Genomic DNA, 24,255 nt, shown 5'->3' on the forward strand with positions numbered 1-24,255 from the left:
GGAAGAGAGGAGGAGAGGGAGAGAGGAGGAGAGGGAGAGAGGATGAGAGGAGTGGGAGAGAGGAAGAGAGGAGGAGAGGGAGAGAGGAAGAGAGGAGGAGAGGAGGAGAGGGGGAGAGGATGAGAGGAGTGGGAGAGAGGAAGAGAGGAGGAGAGGGAGAGAGGAAGAGAGGAGGAGAGGGAGAGAGGATGAGAGGAGTGGGAGAGAGGAAGAGAGGAGGAGAGGGAGAGAGAAGGAGAGGGAGCAGGGGGGGGGGTGCTGGAAAGAGAGTGAATGGGGAAGAGAGAAGGGAGAGGGGGGTAAAAGAAAATTGTTTGAGAGATTATTAGGGGCTAGGTTTGTGTATTTAGTGTGTGAGTGTTTGCAGATTTATGTTCTGCATGGCTTCTGATGTTGGATTTGTGATGTTCATCATTGTCTTACAGTGGCACTGGAAGAGGATTTGCTAAGAGGCATTGAAGTTGGAAACACAATACACACTATACTGTAGCATAGATCCATGGTCAAGTTCCCATATCACATTCTCATATACATCATAATGTTCCAGGTCTTATGTTGTAAGGTGTTAAAGGTGCTGCCTACTGAAAATCAGTTATCTTCATGGATTCAGTTACACTCCGAAGGCACATTCCAAATAATGGCTGATGCCTGCGTTTGCTCCCGAGTGGTGCAGCGGTCTAAGGGACTGCATCTCAGTGCAAGAGGCATCACTACAGTCCCTGGTTCGAATCCAGGCTTTATCACATCCAGCTGTGGTTGTGAGTCCCATAGGGCGGCGCACAATTGGCCCAGTGTCATCTGGGTTTAGGCCGTCATTGTAAATAAGAATTTATTCTTAACTGACTTGCATTGTTAAATAAAAGTTCAATGTTACTGAATCTTTCACACAAGTCATGCATTGATATTTTTGAGTGAAAGTTTGAGTTGTATGTGCAGTTAGGGAACAGAACAATTAGATTATAGGGAAACTCAGTAAGATGACTTAATGGATTCCACTCATGGCACATTCCATGTATACTCTTAAATAGACTTCACACTTTAGTTATTCTCTGTGATTTTCACCTTGTAAACAAGATCTCACAATTAAAATATCCAGCAGCAGATGATTCATACCAAGGGTGCAACTTTGGTTTTAGAAGTGTGTGCGTGTGTGTGTGTGGGGGGGGGGGGGGGGGACATAATATACAGTACCAGTCAAAAGTTTGGACACAACTACTCCTTCTGGGTGTTTTATTTATTTTTTTAAACTATTTTTAAAAGTGAAGACATCAACACTATGAAATAACACATATGGAATCATTTAGTAGCCGAAAAAGGGTTAAACAAATGTATTTCAATTAACAGGTGTGCCTTGTTAAAAGTTAAATTGTGGAATTTCTTTCCTTCTTAATGCGTTTGAGCCAATCAGTTGTGTTGTGACAAGGTAGGGGTGGTATACAGAAGATAGCCCTATTTGGTAAAACACCAAGTCCATATTATGGCAAGAACAGCTTAAATAAGCAAAGAGAAATGACAGTCCATCATTACTTTAAGACATGAAGGTCAGTCAATCTGGAAAATTTCAAGAACTTTGAAAGTTTCTTCAAGTGCAGTCTCAAAATCCATCAAGCGCTATGATGTAACTGGCTCTCATGAGGACTGCCACAGGAAAGGAAGACCCAGAGTTACCTCTGCTGCAGAGGATAAGTTCATTATAGAGTTAACTGCACCTCAGATTGCAGCCCAAATAAATGCTTCACAGAGTTCAAGTAACAGACACATCTCAACATCCACTGTTCAGAGGAGACTGCGTGAATCAGGCCTTCATGGTCAAATTGCTACAGCAAAACCACTACTAAGGACACCAATAAGAAGAAGAGACTTGCGTGGGCCAAGAAACATGAGCAATGGACATTAGACCGGTGGAAATCTGTCCTTTTGTCTGATGACTCCAAATTTGAGATTTTTGGTTCCAACTGCAGTGTCTTTGTGAGACTCCAAATAAGTGAACGGATGATTGCCGTATGTATGGTTCACACTGTGAAGTATGGAGGAGGAGGTGTGATGGTGTGGGGATGGTTTGCTGGTGACACTGTCTGTGATTTATTTAGAATTCAAGGTACACTTAACCAGCATGGTTACCACAGTGATATGCCATCCCATCTGGTTTGTGCTTAGTGGGTCTATCATTTGTTTTTCAAGAGGACAATGATATAAAACACATCTCCAGCCTGTGTAAGGGCTATTTGACCAAGAAGGAGAGTGACAATCACCGACCTCAACCCAATTGAGATGGTATGAGATGAGTTGGACAACAAGTGCTCAGTAAGTGCTCAGCATATGTGGGAACTCCTTCAAGACTGCTGGAAAAGCATTCCTTACAAAGCTGGTTGAGAGAATGCCAAGAGTGTGCAAAGCTGTTGTCAAGGCAAAGGGTGGCTACTTTGAGGAATATAAAATATATTTGATTTGTATAACACTTTTTTGGTTACTACATGATTCCATATGTGTTATTTCATAGTTTTGATGTCTTCACTATTATTCTACAATGTAGAAAATAGTAAAAATAAAGAAAAAACCTTGAATGAGTAGGTGTGTCCAAACTTTTGACTGGTACTGTATATATATATATTTTTTATCCAGTCAGATAAACACTCCAAACAGTCTACCCGACCGCTCGGAGGCGTCCACATGGTCCTAAAGCACACCATTTCCTAATTTAGTATCACATTCCAATGATAAAACTGGGGGCAGAAAAATGCAATTTCAGAATGTGTGTGGGGTGGGGTGGTGGGGTGGGGGGGTATGTCCCCCCATCCCCAGTGAAAGTTGCGCCCCTGATTCATACATTCATGAAGGTGGCTCATTAAAGACAGTTATAGAAAACATGACAACCTTGGCATCTTCGGTTCTTACATCTTGTGTTCTATACGAGAAGCTGTAAATAATAGTAATTTCTGGAACGTTAACGGTTGTTGCTATGCTCTCTAGCAACGATCAAAGTAGGGTGAAGAAACTATTTGGAAATGTACATATGTGTGTGTGTCTGGAACATTAAAATTATTTGAGTGTTGAGTGCTTGTTGATTGTTTGTTGTTATAAAGCTTAGAGCTTCAGAGAAACAGAGTTAGACTGGGTCTATATAGAGCTAGACTGGGTCTATATAGAGCTAGACTGAGGTAATATAGAGTTAGACTGAGGTTGTATGGAGTTAGACTCAGACTATACAAAGCTAGACTGAGGTTATGTAGAGTCACACTCAGACTATACAAAGTTAGACTGAGGCTATATAGAGCAAAATGGCGACATGACCATCTGAAGACTGATATTCCCTGTCAGTCTGAGGAATGTGTCACTCAGTGTGTCCCTGGGCACGAGGGCGCAGGGTGCAAGGGGGAGCACCAAATCACTCTCACTAACCCTCGCCTCGGGCTCTCTCTGTTCTTCTCCTCTCCTCCTCTCCTCTCCTCTCCTCCCCTGCTCCTCCGCCTCGCATAATTTTTTTATAATGCCGTGCATGATGACAATCCAAGCATAAAAACATAGTTATCTGCAGATGAATGGGGGCTCTATGCTTCATTAAAGCCTCTTTCTCCTTTCACACCCCTATTGTGACCCTCTGATATCAATTCAAAGGGCAATTAATGAATGCAGGCCAACTTTGAAGTGGGGGTGATTGGAGAAGGGGTTCGGGGCTCGGGGCTTCCTCCTTCAGCCCCTTCAACCTCTCGCACACCCCCTTCACCCGTGATGGACTTGCCACATTCAGCCGAGTGCTCCAAAAGACGGTTTGAAGTGAGTGAAAGAGTGAAAGGCCTGCGAAGGTCAAGGAGAATGGCTGCCATAGAATATGGCCTTTCTTTATCTAATGGAAGTATCCACCAAACACAACGGCTAGAGAAAAAGAGAGAGAGAAGGAAGGGGGTGAGAGGTTGTTTTTACAAGTGTGTGTGAGTGTGTGTGCATGTGCAGAGGAGCGATTGGGGGTGTCAAAGCTATGGAATGCAGTGGCTGAATAAGGAAAGGCAGACAGGGAGTTGTTAATCACTTGACTGAGGTAAGGGTATAAGGCTCTGGACAGGGCAGGGGAAGGGATATAAGGTTCTGGACAGGGCAGGGGAAGGGATATAAGGCTCTGGACAGGGCAGGGGTAGGGATATAACGCTCTGGACAGGGCAGGGGAAGGGATATAAGGCTCTGGACAGGGCAGGGGAAGGGATATAAGGCTCTGGACAGGGCAGGGGAAGGGATATAAGGCTCTGGACAGGGCAGGGGAAGGGGTATAAGGCTCTGGACAGGGCAGGGGAAGGGATATAAGGCTCTGGACAGGGCAGGGGAAGGGATATAAGGTTCTGGACAGGGCAGGGGAAGGGATATACAGTTCTGGACAGGGCAGGGGAAGGGATATAAGGCTCTGGACAGGGCAGGGGTAGGGATATAAGGCTCTGGACAGGGCAGGGGTAGGGATATAAGGTTCTGGACAGGGCAGGGGAAGGGATATAAGGCTCTGGACAGGGCAGGGTTAGGGGTATACGGCTCTGGACAGGGCAGGGGAAGGGAAATAAGGCTCTGGACAGGGCAGGGTTAGGGGTATATGGCTCTGGACAGGGCAGGGTTAGGGGTATATGGCTCTGGACAGGGCAGGGCAAGCTGGGAGGGAGGGAGTTAATCTTGCTCTCAATAGTAGAACCTAGAAATGGCAATATAAGTTTTTTTTTATTGTAAGGAACTATAACTTGTTGTTACTATACGAGTACCATGTTATTAACATTTAATTACATGCCATAGTGTAAAATGCTACCTACAGTCAAAGATGACAAGAGCTTAGCTGTTTTTGACCTTTTAAAATTTAATGGACTTCGTAAAAGAGAGTCATATTGAGTTAACTCCCCAGTGGTCAGTCAGTGCCGAGCTCTCTTTTCCTGTCAGACCAGGCTAAGTGGGGTCAGATGTCAACGTAAGGTCATTCTCCATCATCCCTACAGGAAACAGGGTTACAATCATGCTTGGGTCAACATGACAGGTAATAGCTTCCTGTTGTCCCGCCACAGCACAGACTCTCATAACTCTCATTGCTGTCTAAAGGTTTTGTCTCTAGAGGTTTTCTGTCTAGAGGTTTTATGTCTAGAGGTTTTCTGTCTAGAGGTTTTCTCTCTAGAGGTTTTCTGTCTAGAGGTTTTCTCTCTAGAGGTTTTCTGTCTAGAGGTTTTCTCTCTAGAGGTTTTCTCTCTAGAGGTTTTCTGTCTAGAGGTTTTCTCTCTAGAGGTTTTCTGTCTAGAGGTTTTCTCTCTAGAGGTTTTCTGTCTAGAGGTTTTCTCTCTAGAGGTTTTCTGTCTAGAGGTTTTCTCTCTAGAGGTTTTCTCTCTAGAGGTTTTCTGTCTAGAGGTTTTCTCTCTAGAGGTTTTCTGTCTAGAGGTTTTCTCTCTAGAGGTTTTCTCTCTAGAGGTTTTCTGTCTAGAGGTTTTCTGTCTAGAGGTTTTCTGTATAGAGGTTTTCTGTCTAGAGGTTTTCTGTCTAGAGGTTTTCTCTCTAGAGGTTTTCTCTCTAGAGGTTTTCTGTCTAGAGGTTTTCTGTCTAGAGGTTTCCTTTAGAGGTCTTTATCATTTGAGGAGAGCTCGGTCGCTTTGTCTTATTCAGTCTTTCTTTTCCTGAAGCTTGATGAGGTTATGATTTATTAGTTATTCTTTCTCTCACCACATCATCTCTTTCTCAAGCAAGCACACAAACACACACACACACACACACACACACACACACACACACACACACACACACACACACACACACACACACACACACACACACACACACACACACACACACACACACACACACACACACACACACACGCACACACCCTCGTTGACAGTGCAGACAAACACACAGCGCTCTTCACACACTCTCAATTACAAGGCAGCTGTAGAGGTCGGGGCTCCTCCTTAGCAAGTCAAGTGAGCACCCCCCATCTCCTTTAACAACATGGTAGAGGCGCAGATGGGCCCATAAGCTGTCAGTTAACTATTATCCTTCAGTCCTTCAGGCATCTGCCCAGTCTTCTATGTACTGTTTAATGCAGTTGGGCAGTCACTTAGTCCCCCGGCCCCTGAAAAGGACCAGCGTCACTCCCCGCCCAAATAAATGCTTCATTTGTCTCCTCTGCCTTTTGTTTTGTTTCAGAGGGGGGCACATGTCACTGGCTCAGTTACCCTCTTCATTTACCAACCACCCCAAGAGAACTTCCATAGCAGTACCCGCAGTCCGTCCAGTAACCCCCATGAGAAGGCTGTAAACAGAAACCCATATGGTCAGCCACACCACACACCCACCATGCCCAAAATGTAGCTCCATACACTCCATCTCTCTGCGGACATTTTAAAGCCTTTTTGTCCCCACTCGAAGTCCCCACAAAACCATGCCGTACGATTTCCAGGAGCACAGTCTATTTCAGTTAAATCCTCTTTTCTTTACCCTGGAATGAAGGGAGTCTCTCAGGTTGTTTTGGCTCTGGCTGCTATGTGCTGTGTGCCTCTCAGGTTGTTTTGGCTCTGACTGCTATGTGCTGTGTGCCTCTCAGGTTGTTTTGGCTCTGGCTGCTATGGGCTGTGTGCCTCTCAGGTTGTTTTGGCTCTGGCTGCTATGTGCTGTGTGCCTCTCAGGTTGTTTTGGCTCTGTCTGCAATGTGCTGTGTGCCTCAGGTTGTTTTGGCTCTGACTGCTATGTGCTGTGTGCCTCAGGTTGTTTTGGCTCTGACTGCTATGTGCTGTGTGCCTCAGGTTGTTTTGGCTCAGGCTGCTGTGTGCCTCTCAGGTTGTTTTGGCTCAGGCTGCTGTGTGCCTCTCAGGTTGTTTTGGCTCAGGCTGCTGTGTGCTGTGTGCCTCTCAGGTTGTTTTGGCTCTGTCTGCAATGTGCTGTGTGCCTCAGGTTGTTTTGGCTCTGTCTGCAATGTGCTGTGTGCCTCAGGTTGTTTTGGCTCTGGCTGCTTTGTGCTGTGTGCCTCTCAGGTTGTTTTGGCTCAGGCTGCTGTGTGCCTCTCAGGTTGTTTTGGCTCTGGCTGCTATGTGCTGTGTGCCTCTCAGGTTGTTTTGGCTCTGTCTGCAATGTGCTGTGTGCCTCAGGTTGTTTTGGCTCTGGCTGCTTTGTGCTGTGTGCCTCTCAGGTTGTTTTGGCTCAGGCTACTGTGTGCCTCTCAGGTTGTTTTGGCTCAGGCTGCTGTGTGCCTCTCAGGTTGTTTTGGCTCAGGCTGCTGTGTGCCTCTCAGGAATACAGTTTGGTTAAATTAAACAGTTTTCTTTTCTCTGCTACTCCCCTTCTCTCTGTGGCTTAAAGCAGCAATGCTCCGGCTCCCTGGCAGGCCCAGCCGAAGCCAGGCTTCTTCACTGGGTCTCTGACATTCAGATACTGTAGCTTTACCCTTTTAAGGATTGCACTGTGTCTTTTGGGGTTTTACAAACTGGCAAGCTTACGGGTCCAATCCCACACATACTGTAAACCCACTCCACCCACAGCTGAGGTGAAGTGAAAATACATGGAAAAGTAAGTTTGAATGTTTAGCTAGAGTATGAATAAAACATTTTAAAATACAGTTTATGTATACATAAAGAGAGATATGTGGGATTGGGTGGATAATTGGATTGCAAAGGCTATTCAGCAGTGCCAAATAAAAGCAATGAGATCCATGGATAGGAGGCAACGGGCGGCGCCTGGGACTAACGGGGCACTCAGAGACCACAGGTTTACAGAACAGCTGTAAAGGATCTGATTTTCTCTTCCTTCCCTCACTTCACTGCTATGTGCTGAGTTTACTAGCTCGGAAAAATAAGCACATTCATCCTGTTATACAATTTTGTTTTGTTTTACATGGAACTATTCTTAACTCAGGAGTAATAATGACCAAAGTAGTATCAGGGGGAAATGGTCAACTCATTGCTGTGTGCTCAGGCTGTAAATATCTTGAATGGATCTTTTCATTGTACGCATTTGTTTGTGCGTCTAATGTGTGAAATAGAGAATATCTATGTCAAAATTAGAATGTGCTGAAAACGCAGCAAGTACATGAGTTTATGTGTGTGTGTATGAGTGAGTGTGTGTGTGTGTGTGTGTGTGTGTGTGTGTGTGTGTGTGTGTGTGTGTGTGTGTGTGTGTGTGTGTGTGTGTGTGTGTGTGTGTGTGTGTGTGTGTGTGTGTGTGTGTGTGTGTGAGAGAGTGAGTGAGTGAGTGAGTGAGTGAGTGAGTGAGTGAGTGTATGAGTGAGTGAGATATGAGTGAGTGTGTGAGTATGAGTGAGTGTGTGAGTATATGAGTGAGGGAGTGTGTGTGTATCTCCACTCCACCAGATTTGCCATAGGGCTGACAAGGCTCATTAACCTAGAAGCAGAAGGATGGTCTATGTAATGCTTTGTCAATCCCAATTTTCACAGTCTACAGAAGCCTAGGCGCCTGTGTGTGTGTGTGTGTTTGTGTGTGTGGGTTGCTCTGCGCCAGGGTACCGAGAGTAATGGGAGTTAGCGGGTGGCAGGGAAGGTGTGCTTTCTGCCCTATCACCAGGTAGACTTTTGTCACTTCAACCCCCTACTGTGTGTGCCACGCCACTTGGTGACACAACTCTCTCTCTCTCTCCCTCTCTCTCTCGCTCGCTCGCTCTCTTTCTTTCTCTCTCTCTCCCTCTACTCTCTCTACTCTCTCTCCCTATCTCTCTCTGTAAGACCCACACTATCTCTCTCACAAACACACTGACACACACAACAACAACAACATCAACAACACAAATGCATAGTCATAGAAAGCTGGTGGTGGTAGCCTACATTTGAATAAGAGAACAACAAAGGCCTCCTCCTTCCTCTACCCCTCAGGTACTCCCATGGTCCCCCCCAGGCTGGAGTGGAAGGTTTTGGGGAGCCCCCCCCCAGCTGTGCCCCCCCCCCCTCGCCACTCTCTGGCCCTCTTTGTGCCCCCCGTTGCCCCGTGGGGCAGGTGACAGGCCCCTCTGTGCGGGCCGAGGCAGCCATGACGGATTCCACAGATGGAGCGTGCAAATCGCCAGCAAAGACCTCAGACTTAGAGCAACAAAGAGAGAGAAAGAGAGAAATATGGGGAAGAGAAAGAGAGAGACAGAGTAGGCAGAGAGAGAGATGGGGACGAGGAGAGGGAGACAAAGAGTATGTGAGAGAAAGAGATGGGTGAGAAAGGGAGCTAGGGAGCGAGGTCTAGGTGGTGTTTAGTTAAAGAGAGTCTCTCTGAAAGGAGTGTTCTAAGTTGGTCGGTGACCAACTTCATTCATATAGTTCAACTAGATTAATGTCCCTGAATAGTTTTGTCACATGAGAGTATATCAAGACGTGACTGCAGACCTCCAAGAGGCCATAATGAGACTCTGGTTGAAAGACAATGTTCCCTAGGATCCCCAAAGCAGACGGATCATAACCGATAGGTAATTCCAAAGTAATTAGGGATTTTTCCAACGACTCGGCATTCCCAGAATCTAAATCCCTGTGAAATTCTTTGGAACGCTGTTGCATTCTGGTAACTGTGGGGAAACTAAGCATTCCCTATGGGCCTCCAGGAGCTGGAGCTACAAAGGCTCCTCTCTGTTTTTCACCAGCAATCCTGTTTTGAATAATGCCCCCCACTCCAACTCCTCCACACCTCAAATTCCTACCCCACCAGCCACTACCACCACCACCTAAAAATTCTCCACCCACCCCTTGGTCTCTCTATATAATACGTCTTTGCATTTGTTGTTTGGTTAGTGATGTGGCTTGAAGATGTTTAGAAGTCAGGAAGTAAAATAATTGTTCTACTGGAAGCTCACAGTGAATGACTCATTAGGCACTTGGAGGTAGTAAAGTTGCAGTTTTCCTTCTTGATTCATTGTAATGGTCTTAACCACGACCGGCAGCCATTTTACATCTTGGTTCTGTTTAGTGTGGATGGCAGCAGCTGAGAGGCCTGTGTGAGTGTGAGTCGCTGTAAACAGAAAAAGAACATTCTGATAAAATGAAAAATAGAATAATCTTCCCAAATACCCAAAGGAAACGTCTCTCCCTACCCTTTCTCTTTCTCTCTCTCCCTTCCTCACATTGTTTAATGTTTCTTTACCAATTTGCTCTTAATGCATCCTAAGTTGGCTCCCATTGTCATTGGTGTTGAGAAGGGAAAGGGTTGAGGGGGGAGTGGATCAGTTTCACATGAGGAACCTCAAGCTATTTGGATTTTCTTGTATTTTCTTGTTGCTTCTGATGGGGACTAATACAGTGTTGCACAAAAACTCCCCCTCCGCTCCAGGGAATTCATTAAGCGTAACACAAAGTCGGTGCGCCAGCCTCAATGAACTTCTGTTCTGAAGTAGCTAAAGGCCTACTAGAACTGCCTGGTAGGAAACCAGCCCATATGCTTCAGAACAGAGTATACAGTAGTATTAAAACTGATCTTACTTTAACTTGAATAGTAGACATACAAAAGCTGTATTATCACACTAACTCAATCAAGCTGAAACTTCCACTCAGTGGCCACCTCAATGTCTGACTGTGTGTGTGTGTGTGTGTGTGTGTGTGTGTGTGTGTGTGTGTGTGTGTGTGTGTGTGTGTGTGTGTGTGTGTGTGTGTGTGTGTGTGTGTGTGTGTGTGTGTGTGTGTGTGCATGTGCGTGTGCGTGTCTGTACAAAGTAGAGCTGGGATGATAAACCGAAAATGATCGACACCGACTCATCATGATAAGTAGCCTATACTGGAGAAATGTGAAATTTGAAATGAAACAAGTTTGAAAATATGGGTGATTGTTAATGGGACAATTGATGGTACAACCATCAAACTAGTAGTTTAAAGGCAGAGGGCAGTCAAAAACTAGATTTGTCTGTGCTTTAAATACACTACATGACCAAAAGATCAGAACTCTGTGCAGGCCAATCAAGTTATTCCACACCGATCTTGAAAAATAATTTCTGTATGGACCTCGCTTTGTGCACGGGGGCATTGTCATGCTGAAAGAAAGTGTGAAAAACAGCCCCAGACCATTATTCCTCCTCTCCCAAACTTTATTGTTGACACAATGCATTGGGGCAGGTATCCACCAAACCAAGAATCGTCCATCGGACTGCCAGATGGTGAAGCGTGATTCATCACTCCAGAGAACGCCTTTCCACTGCTCCAGAGTCCAATGGTGGTGAGCTTTACAGCACTCCAGCCGACGCTTGGCATTGCGCATGGTGATCTTAGGCTTGTGTGCGGCTGCTCATCGAACAGTTATTGTGCTGACGTTGCTTCCAGAGGCAGTTTGGAACTCGGTAGTGAGTTTTGCAACTGAGGACAGGCGATTTTTACGCACTTCAGCACTCAGCAGTCCCATTCTGTGAGCTTGTGTGGCCTACCACTTCACGGCTGAGCCGTTGTTGCTCTTTTCCACTTCACAATAACTGCACTTCCAGTTGACCGGAGCAGCCCTAGCAGGGCAGAAATCTGATGAACTGACTAGTTGCAAAGCGTCATATGACGGTGCCATGTTGAAAGTCACTGAGCTCTTCAGTAAGGTCATTCTACTGCCAATGTTTGTCTATGGAGATTGCATGGCGGTGTGCTCGATTTTATACACCTGTGTAAAATATAAATGTAAAATCAACCTGTTTTGAAAAGACCACCTGATATTTCAGCCTGTTTTGATGGGATGAAGTTTTGGCCTGCCCGGTGACATCACCAGGAGGTAAAGTAGTTAATAGACCAATAAAAAAGAGAGTTCCTAACCTCTCTGCCAATAACAGATAGTTTCCCCCTCCCCACTCAGACCCTCCGCCCCAGATAGTCCTAAGAAGCCATTTTTGTTTATTTTTGATCATTTTAATTGAAAACAATCACGGTAAGGTACTTAATTGTTACCAAGAAGTTATTTGATTTTGAGGGGAAAACGGCTGCACTGGAAATGTAAAGGATAATTTAAAAAACTGTGGTGCACATTCATGTTATGAACGTATCATTATATTTATCAATATTGCATAAATTCAGGGAATTCATTGCAATAAGTGTTTTTGTCCATATCACACAGCTCTAGTACAAATGTGTGCTTATGTGTGTGCTCATGTGCACATAGACAGGGACACTGAGGTGCAGAGTAAAGCTGGGCGTTGGACACACAATGGCCTGTGGTCACCCTGGTCTGAGGAGAGTCTCTGATCTCTGGGTCTCCTTGGCCTTGGGTCTGTCTGGCTGGCTGGCTTGGCCCTGCCCTAGGTTACCACTGTGTTACTACTGGGCCGCAGCTTTAGAGAGCCTCTCCAATTCACTGCCTCTTCTGCTGAATTGGCTCTTAAAGGGCCGGCGTTTCTCTCTGAGCAAACAAGACCATCATGCACCTGCATAGGGGGTATATGGGGGGGGGGGGGCTGCCCTGTCCCTCGCTCAATCCCCAACTGCTACTGGGGCTCCAGAAAGACTGCAACTGTAGACAATGCTGGTTCCCCCCTACACTCTCTCTTTCCATCACTGACCTCCCCCTTTCCCCCCTTAAAAAACGAATGATCTCTGGATCCAAATTAGGCCTTTGTGTGGCGCTTAGTCCTCTCAATCCCACTGTCGCTGCGCCTCGGGAACCTTGTCCTGTGGGATTATTTATAAAATCACACAGAATTCTCCTCTGAATGGAAGTCTTTTGGTGCACAAGACAAGAGGGAACATTGGGAGGAATGGGGGGTATTGGGAGGGTGTTGGTGGCCCCTCCTCTGAAGAGATTTATGTAAACAGATAGCAGGGAAAAGGGAAAGTAAACAAGTTCACACTTCAAGTGGATGGATGGATTTATACTTCTGTTCTTCACTCTCACTATGTTACTACTCCTCTTTTTCTTGAGGACTTTCCCTTTTGGCCTCCATTAATTATATTTGATCACTATAGTCAGGAGAATGAGAAACTTAAGATATGTTTTGTAAGACTTGAAGTATCTTTTAAACTTTTATTTAACCAGTCGAGTCAATTAAGAAGGAAAAACGTCAGTAACTGTTACCTGTGATAATGACATAGTACTAACTAACACCATGAAAGGCCTAACTGAGCACCTCTTGTCTGTTGGAGCAGCAAGCCACTCAGATGAGGGGTCGGACGTGGAGTCAGAACCGGACCTGCCTCTGAAGAGGAAGCAGCGCCGCAGTAGAACCACCTTCACGGCCGAACAGCTGGATGAGCTGGAGAGAGCCTTCGAACGAACACACTACCCTGACATCTACACGAGGGAAGAGCTTGCTCAGAGGGCCAAACTCACGGAGGCCAGAGTACAGGTAGACTACACACACATCACACACACACATTCTTTGTCTCACATCACACACAGGGATGCGCAAGTATACACGCACACATTCCTGGCCTTCCCCTTCATCCTGTGTTCCCAGGGGTCCAATCTGCAGGGCCAGCTCTGATCTACGGCCCAGAAAATTCCCCACAACAGCTCCCATATGGAGGCTGTACCGGGCCCAGCATGGGGCTATTACATATGGAATCAGCATGAGTACCGCCAGTCACACACACTGACTCTCAGCAGCAGCAGAAGGAGGCCTGTTCAGTTAAATGTTCATTTAGAAATTTGGATGGGTTCATTTATCCACTATGTCCCTGTGAATGAATCAGCCAGCCACTCGTGATACAAGTCAGTATTTGACATACATCCATGTCTGAGGAGGTCAGGAGATGACGTGGAAACCGGCCACTATGAGCAGCAGTGAGCGCTGTAAGTTTGGGCTATGCTAGGGCGTTGAGGACGGGGAGACGGATAAGTGTAAGCATCTGCCTCTGATTCCAAAGGTTGGAAGTTTGAATCCAGCGATAGAAAGTTGTTTTTGAGATGTGTGTTTTAAGCCTATCCCAAACCTTAACCCTAACCTTAACCATTCTGAGTTAATGCCTAAACTTAACCCTTACCTTAAAAATGAGGCGTTAATGCTTAAACTTCATCTATTTGTGATTTTGGGTGACTCTATGGCTTTGGAACATAAATGAAATAAGACCATCAGAGATAGTTTATAGTTAGTGGAATATATACTGGAGGAAACCATGTAAAATAGTGTTGTGTTGCTATGGCCAAGTCCATGTTTAATGATGTTCTGGTGGTGGGCCATGAGATGTGGAGATAGTGAAGGCCTTGTTGGCTGCAGCCAGGAGTCACATGGGCTGGTCTGGAGAGGAACACATGACCCCCCCCCCCCCCCCACACACACACACAAAGAGATGATGTCACAGTGTGGTCCACACAAATGGGAGATCACTATGTGACTTCTAACTATAGCTAAGGGCAGTACACACACACTAATGCAAATGCACAAGCACACACACACATGATACATAGAAAGCAGATTATTTTAAAAAACGCAGTCAGACAAAAACAGAGATTGACTCATAGAGAGAGGTATACACATATGCACAAATAACAGTCATTAACCATTCATATGCAGTACCAGTCAAAAGTGTGAACACACCTACTCATTCATCCCAGATGGGATGGCGTATCACTGTGGTAGCCATGCTGGTTAAGTGTGCCTTGAATTCTAAATAAATCACAGACAGTGTCACCAGCTAAGCACCCCCACACCATCACACCTCCTCCTCCATGCTTCACGGTGGGAACCACACATTTGGAGATCATCCGTTCCCCTACTCTGTGTCTCACAAAGACACAGGGGTTGGAACCAAGAATTTCAAATTTGGACTCATCAGACCATAGGACAGATTTCCACCGGTCTAATGTCCAATGCTCATGTTTCTTGGCCCATGCAAGTCTCTTCTTATTGGTGTCCTTTAGTAGTGGTTTCGCTGCAGCAATTCAACCATGAAGGCCTGATTCACGCAGTCTCCTCTGAACAGTTGATGTTGAGATGTGTCTGTTACTTGAACTCTGTGAAGCATTTATTTGGGCTGCAATCTGAGGTGCAGTTAACTGCCTATTTCTGAGGCTGGTAACTCTAACAAACTTATCCTCTGCAGCAGAGGTAACTCTGGGTTTTCCATTTCTGTGGCGGTCCTCATGAGAGCCAGTTTCATCATAGCGCTTGATGGTTTTTGCAACTGCACTTGAAGAAACTTTCAAAGTTCTTGAAATGTTCCTGGATTGACTGACCTTCATGTCCTAAAGTAATGATGGACTGTCGTTTCTCTTTGCTTATTTGAGCTGTTCTTGCCATAATATGGACTTGGTCCTTTACCTAATAGGGTTATCTTCTGTATTTCACCCCTACCTTGTCACAACACAACTGATTGTCTCAAACGCATTAAGAAGGAAAGAAATTCCACAAATTAACTTTTAACAAGGCACACCTGTTAATTGAATTGCATTCCAGGTGACTACCTCAAGAAGCTGGTTGAGAGAATGCCAACAGTGTGCAAAGCTGTCATCAAGGCAAATGGTGGCTACTTTGAAGAATCACAAATATAAAATATATTTTGATTTGTTTAACACTTTTTTTGTTACTACAAATAACATGTGTAATTTCATAGTTTTGATGTCTTCACTATTTTTCTACAATGTAGAAAATAGTAAAAATAAAGAAAAACTCTTGAATGAGTAGGTGTGTCCAAACCTTTGACTGGTTCTGTAAGTGGTAATGAATGTTTAAGACAATGTAAGATCTCATGTCTTATATCCTCTTTCCCCAGGTGTGGTTCAGTAACAGAAGAGCCCGGTGGAGGAAGCAGGCTGGAGCTAGTCAGCTCATGGCCTTCAATCACCTGATCCCTGGGGGCTTCCCGCCCTCTGCCATGTCCAGTCTCTCACCTTATCAGCTGTCTGACAGCCCGTATCCCCCTACATCCATATCACAAGGTTTGGACACTATAAACAAGGCCACATGCTGAACATCCTGTTTGTTTCAGATATACAACTATTGCTCTCAGGGTTCAGACCCTAGAGTTTGATTAACAAAGTCATGTAATATTAAATATTGACTGCTTCAAGTTGGCTACAATGTAATAATCTGTCAATTGAGAGACAATATGTCTAAATGGAACTTTCTTCCTTTCTATTTGTCCTTCCCTTAGCGGTGTCGGAGCAGCCCAGCACCCTGCATCGGCCCCAGCCCCTGCCCCCCTCCTCAGGCCACCACCAGAGCTCAGGTGGGGGAGGGCAGGATGTGGGGTCGGCCTACTGCCTGGCCACTGGACGCCACGGCTTCTCAGGCTACTCGGACAACTTTGTCACGTCAGGAGGCCCTCCCAACTCCCAGAACCCATCCAACAGCAATGGCCTCTCTTCCCAGGTGAGTCCAGCAGAGTTATCTATCTACACACAGACACACACACAGACACACACAGAAACAGAGTTCACACTCTTATCTATGCCGGGAGGTGGGTGTGAGGTGGAGGAGGGTGTGAGGTCAAATCAAATTGAATTTGTTATATGAGCCGAATACAACAGGTAGACCTTACCATGAAATGCTGACTTACAAGCTCTTAACCAACAATTCAGTTTTAAGAAAAATAAGAGTGAAGAAAAAATATTTACTAAATAAAGAAAAGTAAAAAATAAAAGAGCAACAATACAATAATGTGGCCATGTACAGGGGGTACCGGTCCCTGAGTCAATGTGCAGGCGTACAAGTTAGTCGAGGTAATTGAGGTAATATGTACATGTAGATAGTGGTAAAGTGACTATGCATAGATAATAAACAACGAGTAGCAGCATAGTAAAAAAAAGGGGGGTGGGGTCAATGCAGGTAGTCTGGGTAGCCATTTGATTAGCTGTTCTGCAGTGTTGTGGCTTTGGGGTAGAAGCTGTTAAGAAGCCTTTTGGACCTAGACTTGGCGCTCTGGTACCGCTTGCAATGCCGTAGTAGAGAGAACAGGGCTTTTAGGGCCTTCCTCTGACACTGCCTGATATAGAACTCCTTGATGTCAGGAAGCTTGCAGTCAGAGGCCGAGCAGTTGTCATACCAGGAGGTGATGCAACCAGTTGTTCTCAATGGTGCAGCTGTAGAACTTTTTGAGGATCTGAGGACCCATGCCAAATCTTTTCAGTCTCCTGAGGAGGAATAGGCATTGTTGTACCCTCTTCACGACTGTCTTGGTGTGTTTGAACCATGATAGTTTGTTGGTGACACCAAGGCTCCACTACAGCCCCGTCGATGAGAATGGGGGCGTGCTTGGCTCTACTTTTCCTGTTGTCCACAATAATCTCCTTGTTCTTGATCACATTGAGGGAGAGGTTGTTGTCCTGGCACCACACTGCCAGGTCTCTGACTTCCTCCCTATAGGCTCTCTCATTGTTGTCGGTGATCAGGCCTACCTCCGCTGTGTCGTCGGCAAACTTGATGATGGTGTTTGATCGTGCTTGGCCACACAGTCATGAGTGAACAGGGAGTGCAGGAGGGGACTAGGCACGTACCCCTGAGGGGCCCCCATGTTGAGGATCAGCGTGGCAGATGTGTTATTGCCTACCCTTACCACCTGGGGGCGGCCCATAAGGAAGTCCAGGATCCAGTTGCAGAGGGTCCTTAGCTTAATGATGAGCTTTGAGGGCAATATGGTGTTGAACGCTGAGCTGTAGCCAATGAACAGCATTCTCACATAGTTGTTCCTTTTGTCCAGGTGGGAAAGGGCAGTGTTGAGTGCAATAGAGATTGTGTCCTTCTGTTGGGGTGGTATGCAATTTGGAATGGGTCTTGGGTTTCTGGGATGATGGTGTTGATGTGAGCCATGACCAGCTTTTGAAAGCACTTCATTGCTACAGACATGAGTGCAACGGGTCGGTAGTCATTTAGGCAGGTTGCCTTGGTGTTCTTGGCCACAGGGACTATGGTGGTCTACTTGAAACATGTAGGTATTACAGACTCGGCCAGGGAGAGGTTGAAAATGTCAGTGAAGACACTTGCCAGTTGATCAGCGCATGCTCGGAGTACACCTCCTAGTAATCCATCTGGCCCTGCGGCCTTGTGAATGTCGACCTGTTTAAAGGTCTTACTCATATCGGCTATGGCGAGCGTGATCACACAGTCGTCCGGAACAGCTGCTTCAGTGTTGCTTGCCTCGAATCACACATAGAAGTTGTTTAGCTTGTCTGGTAGGCTTGTGTCACTGAGTAGTCTCTGAGTGTGCGGCTCTCCTTTATTTTCAGGCTTGTGTCACTGGGCAGCTTGCGGCTGGTCTTCCCTTTATGGTCAGTAATAGTTTGCAAGCCCTGCCACATCCGACGAGTGTCGGAGCTGGTGTAGTAGGATTCAATCTTAGTCCTGTATTGACGCTTTGCCTGTTTGATGGTTCATCTGAGGGCATAGCAGGATTTTTTATAAGCGTCCGGATTATAGTCCCGCTCCTTGAAAGTGGCATCCGGGGTGGCAGGTAGGCTAGTGGTTAGAGCGTTGGGCCAGTAACCGAAAGGTTGCTGGATCGAATCCTGAAGCTGACAAGGTAAAAATCTGTCATTCTGCCCCTGAACAAGGCAGTTAACCCACTGTTCCCCGGTAGGCCGTCATTGTAAATAAGAATTTGTTCTTAACTGACTTGCTTAGTTAAATAAAGGTTTATAAAAATAAAAAAATCTCTTCCATTTAGCCCAGCTCAGATGTGATGTGGTGGAGGGTGTGAGGTGGAGTGAAAGGACTTGAAAAGGACAGAGGAAGGACACGGAGGAGGACAAATGAGGAGAAGATGAGACAAATGAAAACTGAAAAGACAATTATGGCCAATTATACAGGGATGAGGCTTATCGTCCCTTTACCTAAACATTAAAGGCTGTCCTAACAGGCAGAAAATGAGATTTCAGCTGCTCAAAGTCAGACCGCTCAGACAATACAGCACAGGGTTTACACACGCGCACACACTCACACACACACTCACACACATACGCACACACACACATATGCACACGCACGTACACACACACACGCACACACGCGCACTCGCACGCACGCACACGCGCACTCACACGCACACGCACGCACACGCACGCACTCACTCACACACACACGCACGCACACACACGCACACAGTGCTTCGGGGTCACTTTAGAGAGTGTGACTGACAATATGGACATGAAGGATGACTGACTGGAGAGGCTGACATGGAAACATTACATTTACACAGGTCACATGTTGGGAAAGAAAACATTTAGAAATGTTTCATATTATTGATGAACGTTTAAAATAGTTATTGGTCATTTGTAAGACATTTATTTGGTTCAGTTTAATATACTGAACTGTGTTCAATTTATCTAAATGACAATGAATAGGCTAAGTCATAAGGAGGGGAGATATCGTCTATCAAAGAACATGTATGGTAGTCTAATATTTTCAGACAATATTCAGTGTTTTTCTGTAGCAGTAGGGCAAATATACTTTTGCTTCCAGTCTCACCGTCATCACCTCTAACTCGTCCCACAGTTTAGCCCATCAACACATCCATAATATCCTTGCACTTTGGAAGAGTAATCAATCAAGGTTCCAGTGTCCAAATTGATTGCTACCGAATATTTAATGAATTGAATTATGTGTGTAATTTATGTAGATTACTTCCTATGTTTTGTTACATATATCATTGGTGCAGGCTATCTACATTTTCTTGGTACGAGTGTGGAATGTTGTTTAAATTATGAGTTGACTTAAATTGGATGGGTATTTCATTGATATAGATGGTTATGAAGACTGCACATCGAAGATCAACTAGGCCTACTCTATTTAGAAACTACAAATAAGATGGATGGATCATTATTATTTGCATGCAAGATAACTTTTGCTGCATGTTGGCGCAACACACAACACCTCTTATCCCCCCCTCTCTCTGATAAATGGGGTGCCTGACCCCCAGATGTTTTCCATTTGTAAGGAACACACCCCGACTTCTGCAAGGGTGTTTGTCAAGATTCCACTGACAGGGCTTCTGTATGACAACCATCATGTATGTTTGAGAGTGTGTATTTTAAGGTGCATGGGAAACTACCCCTCCCTGAATCTCTGTTGAGACTTTGTTTATCTACACTTTCGTCTCTTACGCAGTCCATATGCAGCTACCTTGGGCAATCAGGGAAACACACACACACACACACACACATATACTGCACATAAACCGTTAAGCCTCCAGGGAGGCTTCTCATGATTGCATTCTTACAATGTTTGTCTCCACATTCCTCAGTATGAAAGTCAAGTCCTCATTTATTTGAATATACAGTATATTGTAAGAGAGAGCAGGAATGTCCTGTATGTCTCAGACTTCCCCCATTCCGACATTCTTCCCTGGCTCTCCTCTGCTGTCCGGCTCTTCCTGGACACGCTGATTTGGGGCCGCTGGACACAGCAATGTTCCAACACAGAAAAACGTTGATGAAGCCCAGCCAGGAGCCACGTCACGCTAAAGAGACAAGGAGAGACGAAAGAGAAAGAGGGAGAGAGAGAGAGAGAGGGCGTTTTTAGAAAGCTGTAGTTTCTTGTAGAGGTCGACCGCACCAATCGTCCATATACTTCTTCTGTTTAAACAGAGTGTTCCAAAACGCAGGTCATTTTTGGGGGAAATGTTATTTGGGTCGAGAAACACAACTCCCCTCTCAAAATCAACATGGGCTCCTCTGTCCCCTGCCTGGGAAATGACTTAAGCGGGACCATCTGTGTGTGTGGATGTAGAATAATATGTCACTTATAGGGCCAGAAGAGCCCAAAGTGCAGCGTACCTGCTTTTCATTAGGACATGGACAGAGGCTAGAGGTCTCTGTTTAGAGGGTTTTGATGCATTTAGAGGTAGGGAGGTTTAAAGTGGTCACGTTGGGTTGGGATATATCTTTTCAGTGAGATGATCTTGAGTCACAGCAATTATCTGTTTATTAGACACTTTTGTTGAACTTGTTCTCATCCATCCAGTTAAAGTTAGTGAGGGTTTGTTATCGGCTCGTTCTGTCTGAACCTCCTTTACAACAATACCCTACGGCTCTTTTCCGTCCTTCGCTCGCCAAGAAATATTCCCCCAAATTCAATTATCGGGTGGCTAATCAACAACAGGTCAAAGCCTAGCCTGTTTCTCTGTCTGCAGCTTGTCTGCTGTAGTCCAAAGGGTTTTCTCTCTGCTTCTAAAGGTCTACTACCTTATCTGTGTCAGGACATCTTTGGTGATAAGTCTTTATCTCATCCTATGCTTTTTGGAGCGGCGGCAGGCGGGAATTTCCAAATAAGTGGAGTAGAGTTTCTGAGACAAATTGGTTGATTATTCCTCTGTGGTGCTATCGCTGCCTGTCTGGGAAGGCCTGGTGGAAGTGTTTTGATGTCAGTGGAGAGGAACTTCCTGTCTGATTTAGGCTGTGCTACTATATGTTATGGATGGGGGTTGGGCGTAGTGTTTGGAATGTTACATAACACAATGCTGTGCCAAAGCCTCTGATAGGACTACACCACCTGTTCTCACAAGTTCCAAAATCACTTAACCACCTATCTGAATGGAATGTCAATAACGTCACTGTAACGGCAATAACACTCTTTCTCCCTCTCTCCAGGTGATGGGTCTGTTGAACCCAGGCGGGGTGCCCCACCAGCCCCAGAGTGACTACGCCCTCTCCCCCCTGACAGGAGGCCTGGAGCCCCCCGGGGGCATGGGGGCCAGCTGCTCCCAGCGTCTGGAGCATCTCAAGGGTCTGGAGGGCCTGTCCAGTGTCCCCAACATCCCCAGTCTCCCCTCGCTGCCCAACTCCCAGTCCTACTGCCCGTCCTCCTACAGCGCTCCTGCCTACAGCGTGGACCCTGTGGCCTCCTACCAGTATGGGCAGTACCACGGACAAAGTAAGGTCAATATCTCTCACTTTTATTACCACTTAAACACTTAGGAAGATCTCTCTCCAATCATATCAACTGTAGCCGCCTTGAGTTTTCACTGCTCTTAAGTCTACCACGCCAAAATATTTACAAAGGACAAATGTGTTGATAGGACTCTATCAGTGTTCATATGACGTTTTTCCATCCAACAAAAACAGCAGGGTTTCAGACAGGAAGAGTTGTTTGATCTTATCTCTGAAGTAATGCTGACTATATTGGATCATATCTGTCCTTTGGTATACTGTAGCTCACGTCATGTCACCACGCCTCGCCTCGCCTGTCAGCAATTGTTACTTCCTGTCAAACAGCACTAATAGTATAAGATAGTGTCTCCTGGAACGTTTTCTTATGGGAGGCTTGTTTAACTGTGAGTAGGCCCTTCAGTTCACATTAACATTACACTAAGGTTAACTCTGACATCAAACAAACGTTCATGTAACTCTCAAAAACCGATGTCATCCACATGCGTTCAAAAGTGATTAGAGCACCCTGTAGTTTTCAATTTCCCTCTGTGGGGGGTGACCTGCACGGGTCACCCAATCAGGCCAGTCCCTCGACCTCGCAGCAACCTCGCCCTTCAAAGCAAAGGCACCAGTCCATGTAGCTGACTGCTACGGCTTTATAAAGCACTGCAGGTATCGAGTGAATATTTAACCTAATATCCGAGAGAAAGAAATGCCTAATGAAATATCTTGAAGAGATTTCTAAGTGGACAGAAAAGACACACACACACACACACACACACACACACACACACACACACACACACACACACACACACACACACACACACACACACACACACACACACACACACACACACACACACACACACACACACACACACACACACACATCAGAGGGACTGCATCTTGATGTCATTAATCACAGAGACTGGATACCCGTGTGCAGTTAGGTCTGTAGAATGGGAAAAGGGATTTTCTGGGGGGTGGAAGGATCCTAATATCCTCTGGCAGGGAGCAATTAGAAACAGGTGTGTGGTGTGGGCCTGCTGAGGTCAGCTGGGGAAACAGTATTGATCCCTGTCCCAGATTCACTGGTACTGGGCCTCTAGTGTCGAGCCTAACCCAGCCCTTACCCAATCTTAATGGGACTGATATCAAGTCTGCCCACTTCACCTTTCTATACACACACACACACACACACACACACACACACACACACACACACACACACACACACACACACACACACACACACACACACACACACACACACACACACACACACACACACACACACACACACACACACACACACACACAGCTGCACTGTGAGACTGATCACCGTGATAGTGCTGCTCCCATGGTTCAAACCCTCTTTATCTCTGTCAGTGATCATCAGTCTTTATTTTTAATTGAGGTTAACTTGTAACTTAGTTAATTCTGTTTTTCCTTTTAGGTGCCCTTCATTATCTGAGACCTGAGATCACCTGAGGATCTGCCCATCTAAGGACCCCCCCCCCCCCCCCCCTCCACCTCTGGCCCAGCCCAGTCTCCACCTCCAGCCCAGTCTCCACCTCCGGCCCAACCCAGTCTCCACCTCCACCTCCGGCCCAACCCAGTCTCCACCTCCGGCCCAGCCCAGCCCAGTCTCCACCACCACCTCTGGCCCAGCCTAGTCTCCACCTCCAGCCCAGTCTCCACCTCCGGCCCAGCCCAGTCTCCACCTCCATCTCTGGCCCATCCCAGTCTCCACCTCCACCTCTGGCCCAACCCAGTCTCCACCTCCGGCCCAGCCCAGTCTCCTCCTCCGGCCAAGCCCAGTCTCCACCTCCGGCCCAGCCCAGCCCAGTCTCCACCACCACCTCTGGCCCAGCCCAGTCTCCACCACCACCTCTGGCCCAACCCAGTCTCCACCTCCATCTCTGGCCCATCCCAGTCTCCACCTCCACCTCTGGCCCAACCCAGTCTCCACCACCACCCTCCTCCGGCCAAGCCCAGTCTCCACCTCCGGCCCAGCCCAGCCCAGTCTCCACCTCCACCTCTGGCCCAACCCAGTCTCCACCACCACCTCTGGCCCAACCCAGTCTCCACCTCCACCTCTGGCCCAACCCAGTCTCCACCTCCGGCCCGGCCAAGTCTCCTCCTCCGGCCAAGCCCAGTCTCCTCCTCCGGCCAAGCCCAGTCTCCAACTCCGGCCCAGCCCAGTCTCCACCTCCACCTCCAGCCTAGTCTCGGTTGAGGGACATGTGTACTGTACTGTATATGTTGAGACTGAGGGGGCTCTTCAAGTAATCAGGACCAAAAGCTTCCTCCACTATCCCTGGCTACCTATTTCTTCACCCAGGCACTTCCACTCAACAATGATCGGTTCCTTCAGGCTTGATGAAAGTAATGGAAGAGAGACTAAAGTTAAAGGACATTGATAGAGAGGAATTTAAGGCCCAAACAATGAAACACATGAACTTAGATGAATGTCCGTTGATGACTGACAGAGATGCCACTGGGTACATTCCCTTGGCTGTGATGTGGTCTACCCCACACTGGGCGCCAACTATGACCAGGAAA

The 24,255-nt window shown here is 46.4% G+C and overlaps 1 protein-coding gene across 1 annotated transcript in view; it reads left to right on the plus strand.

The window, feature by feature from the left end:
* Positions 1 to 23,170, plus strand: part of LOC139385531 (paired box protein Pax-3-like) — a 30,019-nt gene extending 6,849 nt beyond the window's left edge. The window contains exons 5-9 of the mRNA XM_071130659.1: positions 13,035 to 13,234; positions 15,600 to 15,765; positions 15,981 to 16,198; positions 21,409 to 21,696; positions 23,147 to 23,170. Of these exons, the coding sequence (XP_070986760.1) occupies positions 13,035 to 13,234; positions 15,600 to 15,765; positions 15,981 to 16,198; positions 21,409 to 21,696; positions 23,147 to 23,164 (890 nt within the window). The 3' untranslated portion in view covers positions 23,165 to 23,170. The remainder of the gene's footprint in view (positions 1 to 13,034; positions 13,235 to 15,599; positions 15,766 to 15,980; positions 16,199 to 21,408; positions 21,697 to 23,146) is intronic.
* Positions 23,171 to 24,255: the final 1,085 nt, after the last annotated feature.

This window comes from Oncorhynchus clarkii, chromosome 27, assembly GCF_045791955.1.
Source record: "Oncorhynchus clarkii lewisi isolate Uvic-CL-2024 chromosome 27, UVic_Ocla_1.0, whole genome shotgun sequence".
Classification (NCBI taxonomy): Eukaryota; Metazoa; Chordata; class Actinopteri; order Salmoniformes; family Salmonidae; genus Oncorhynchus; species Oncorhynchus clarkii.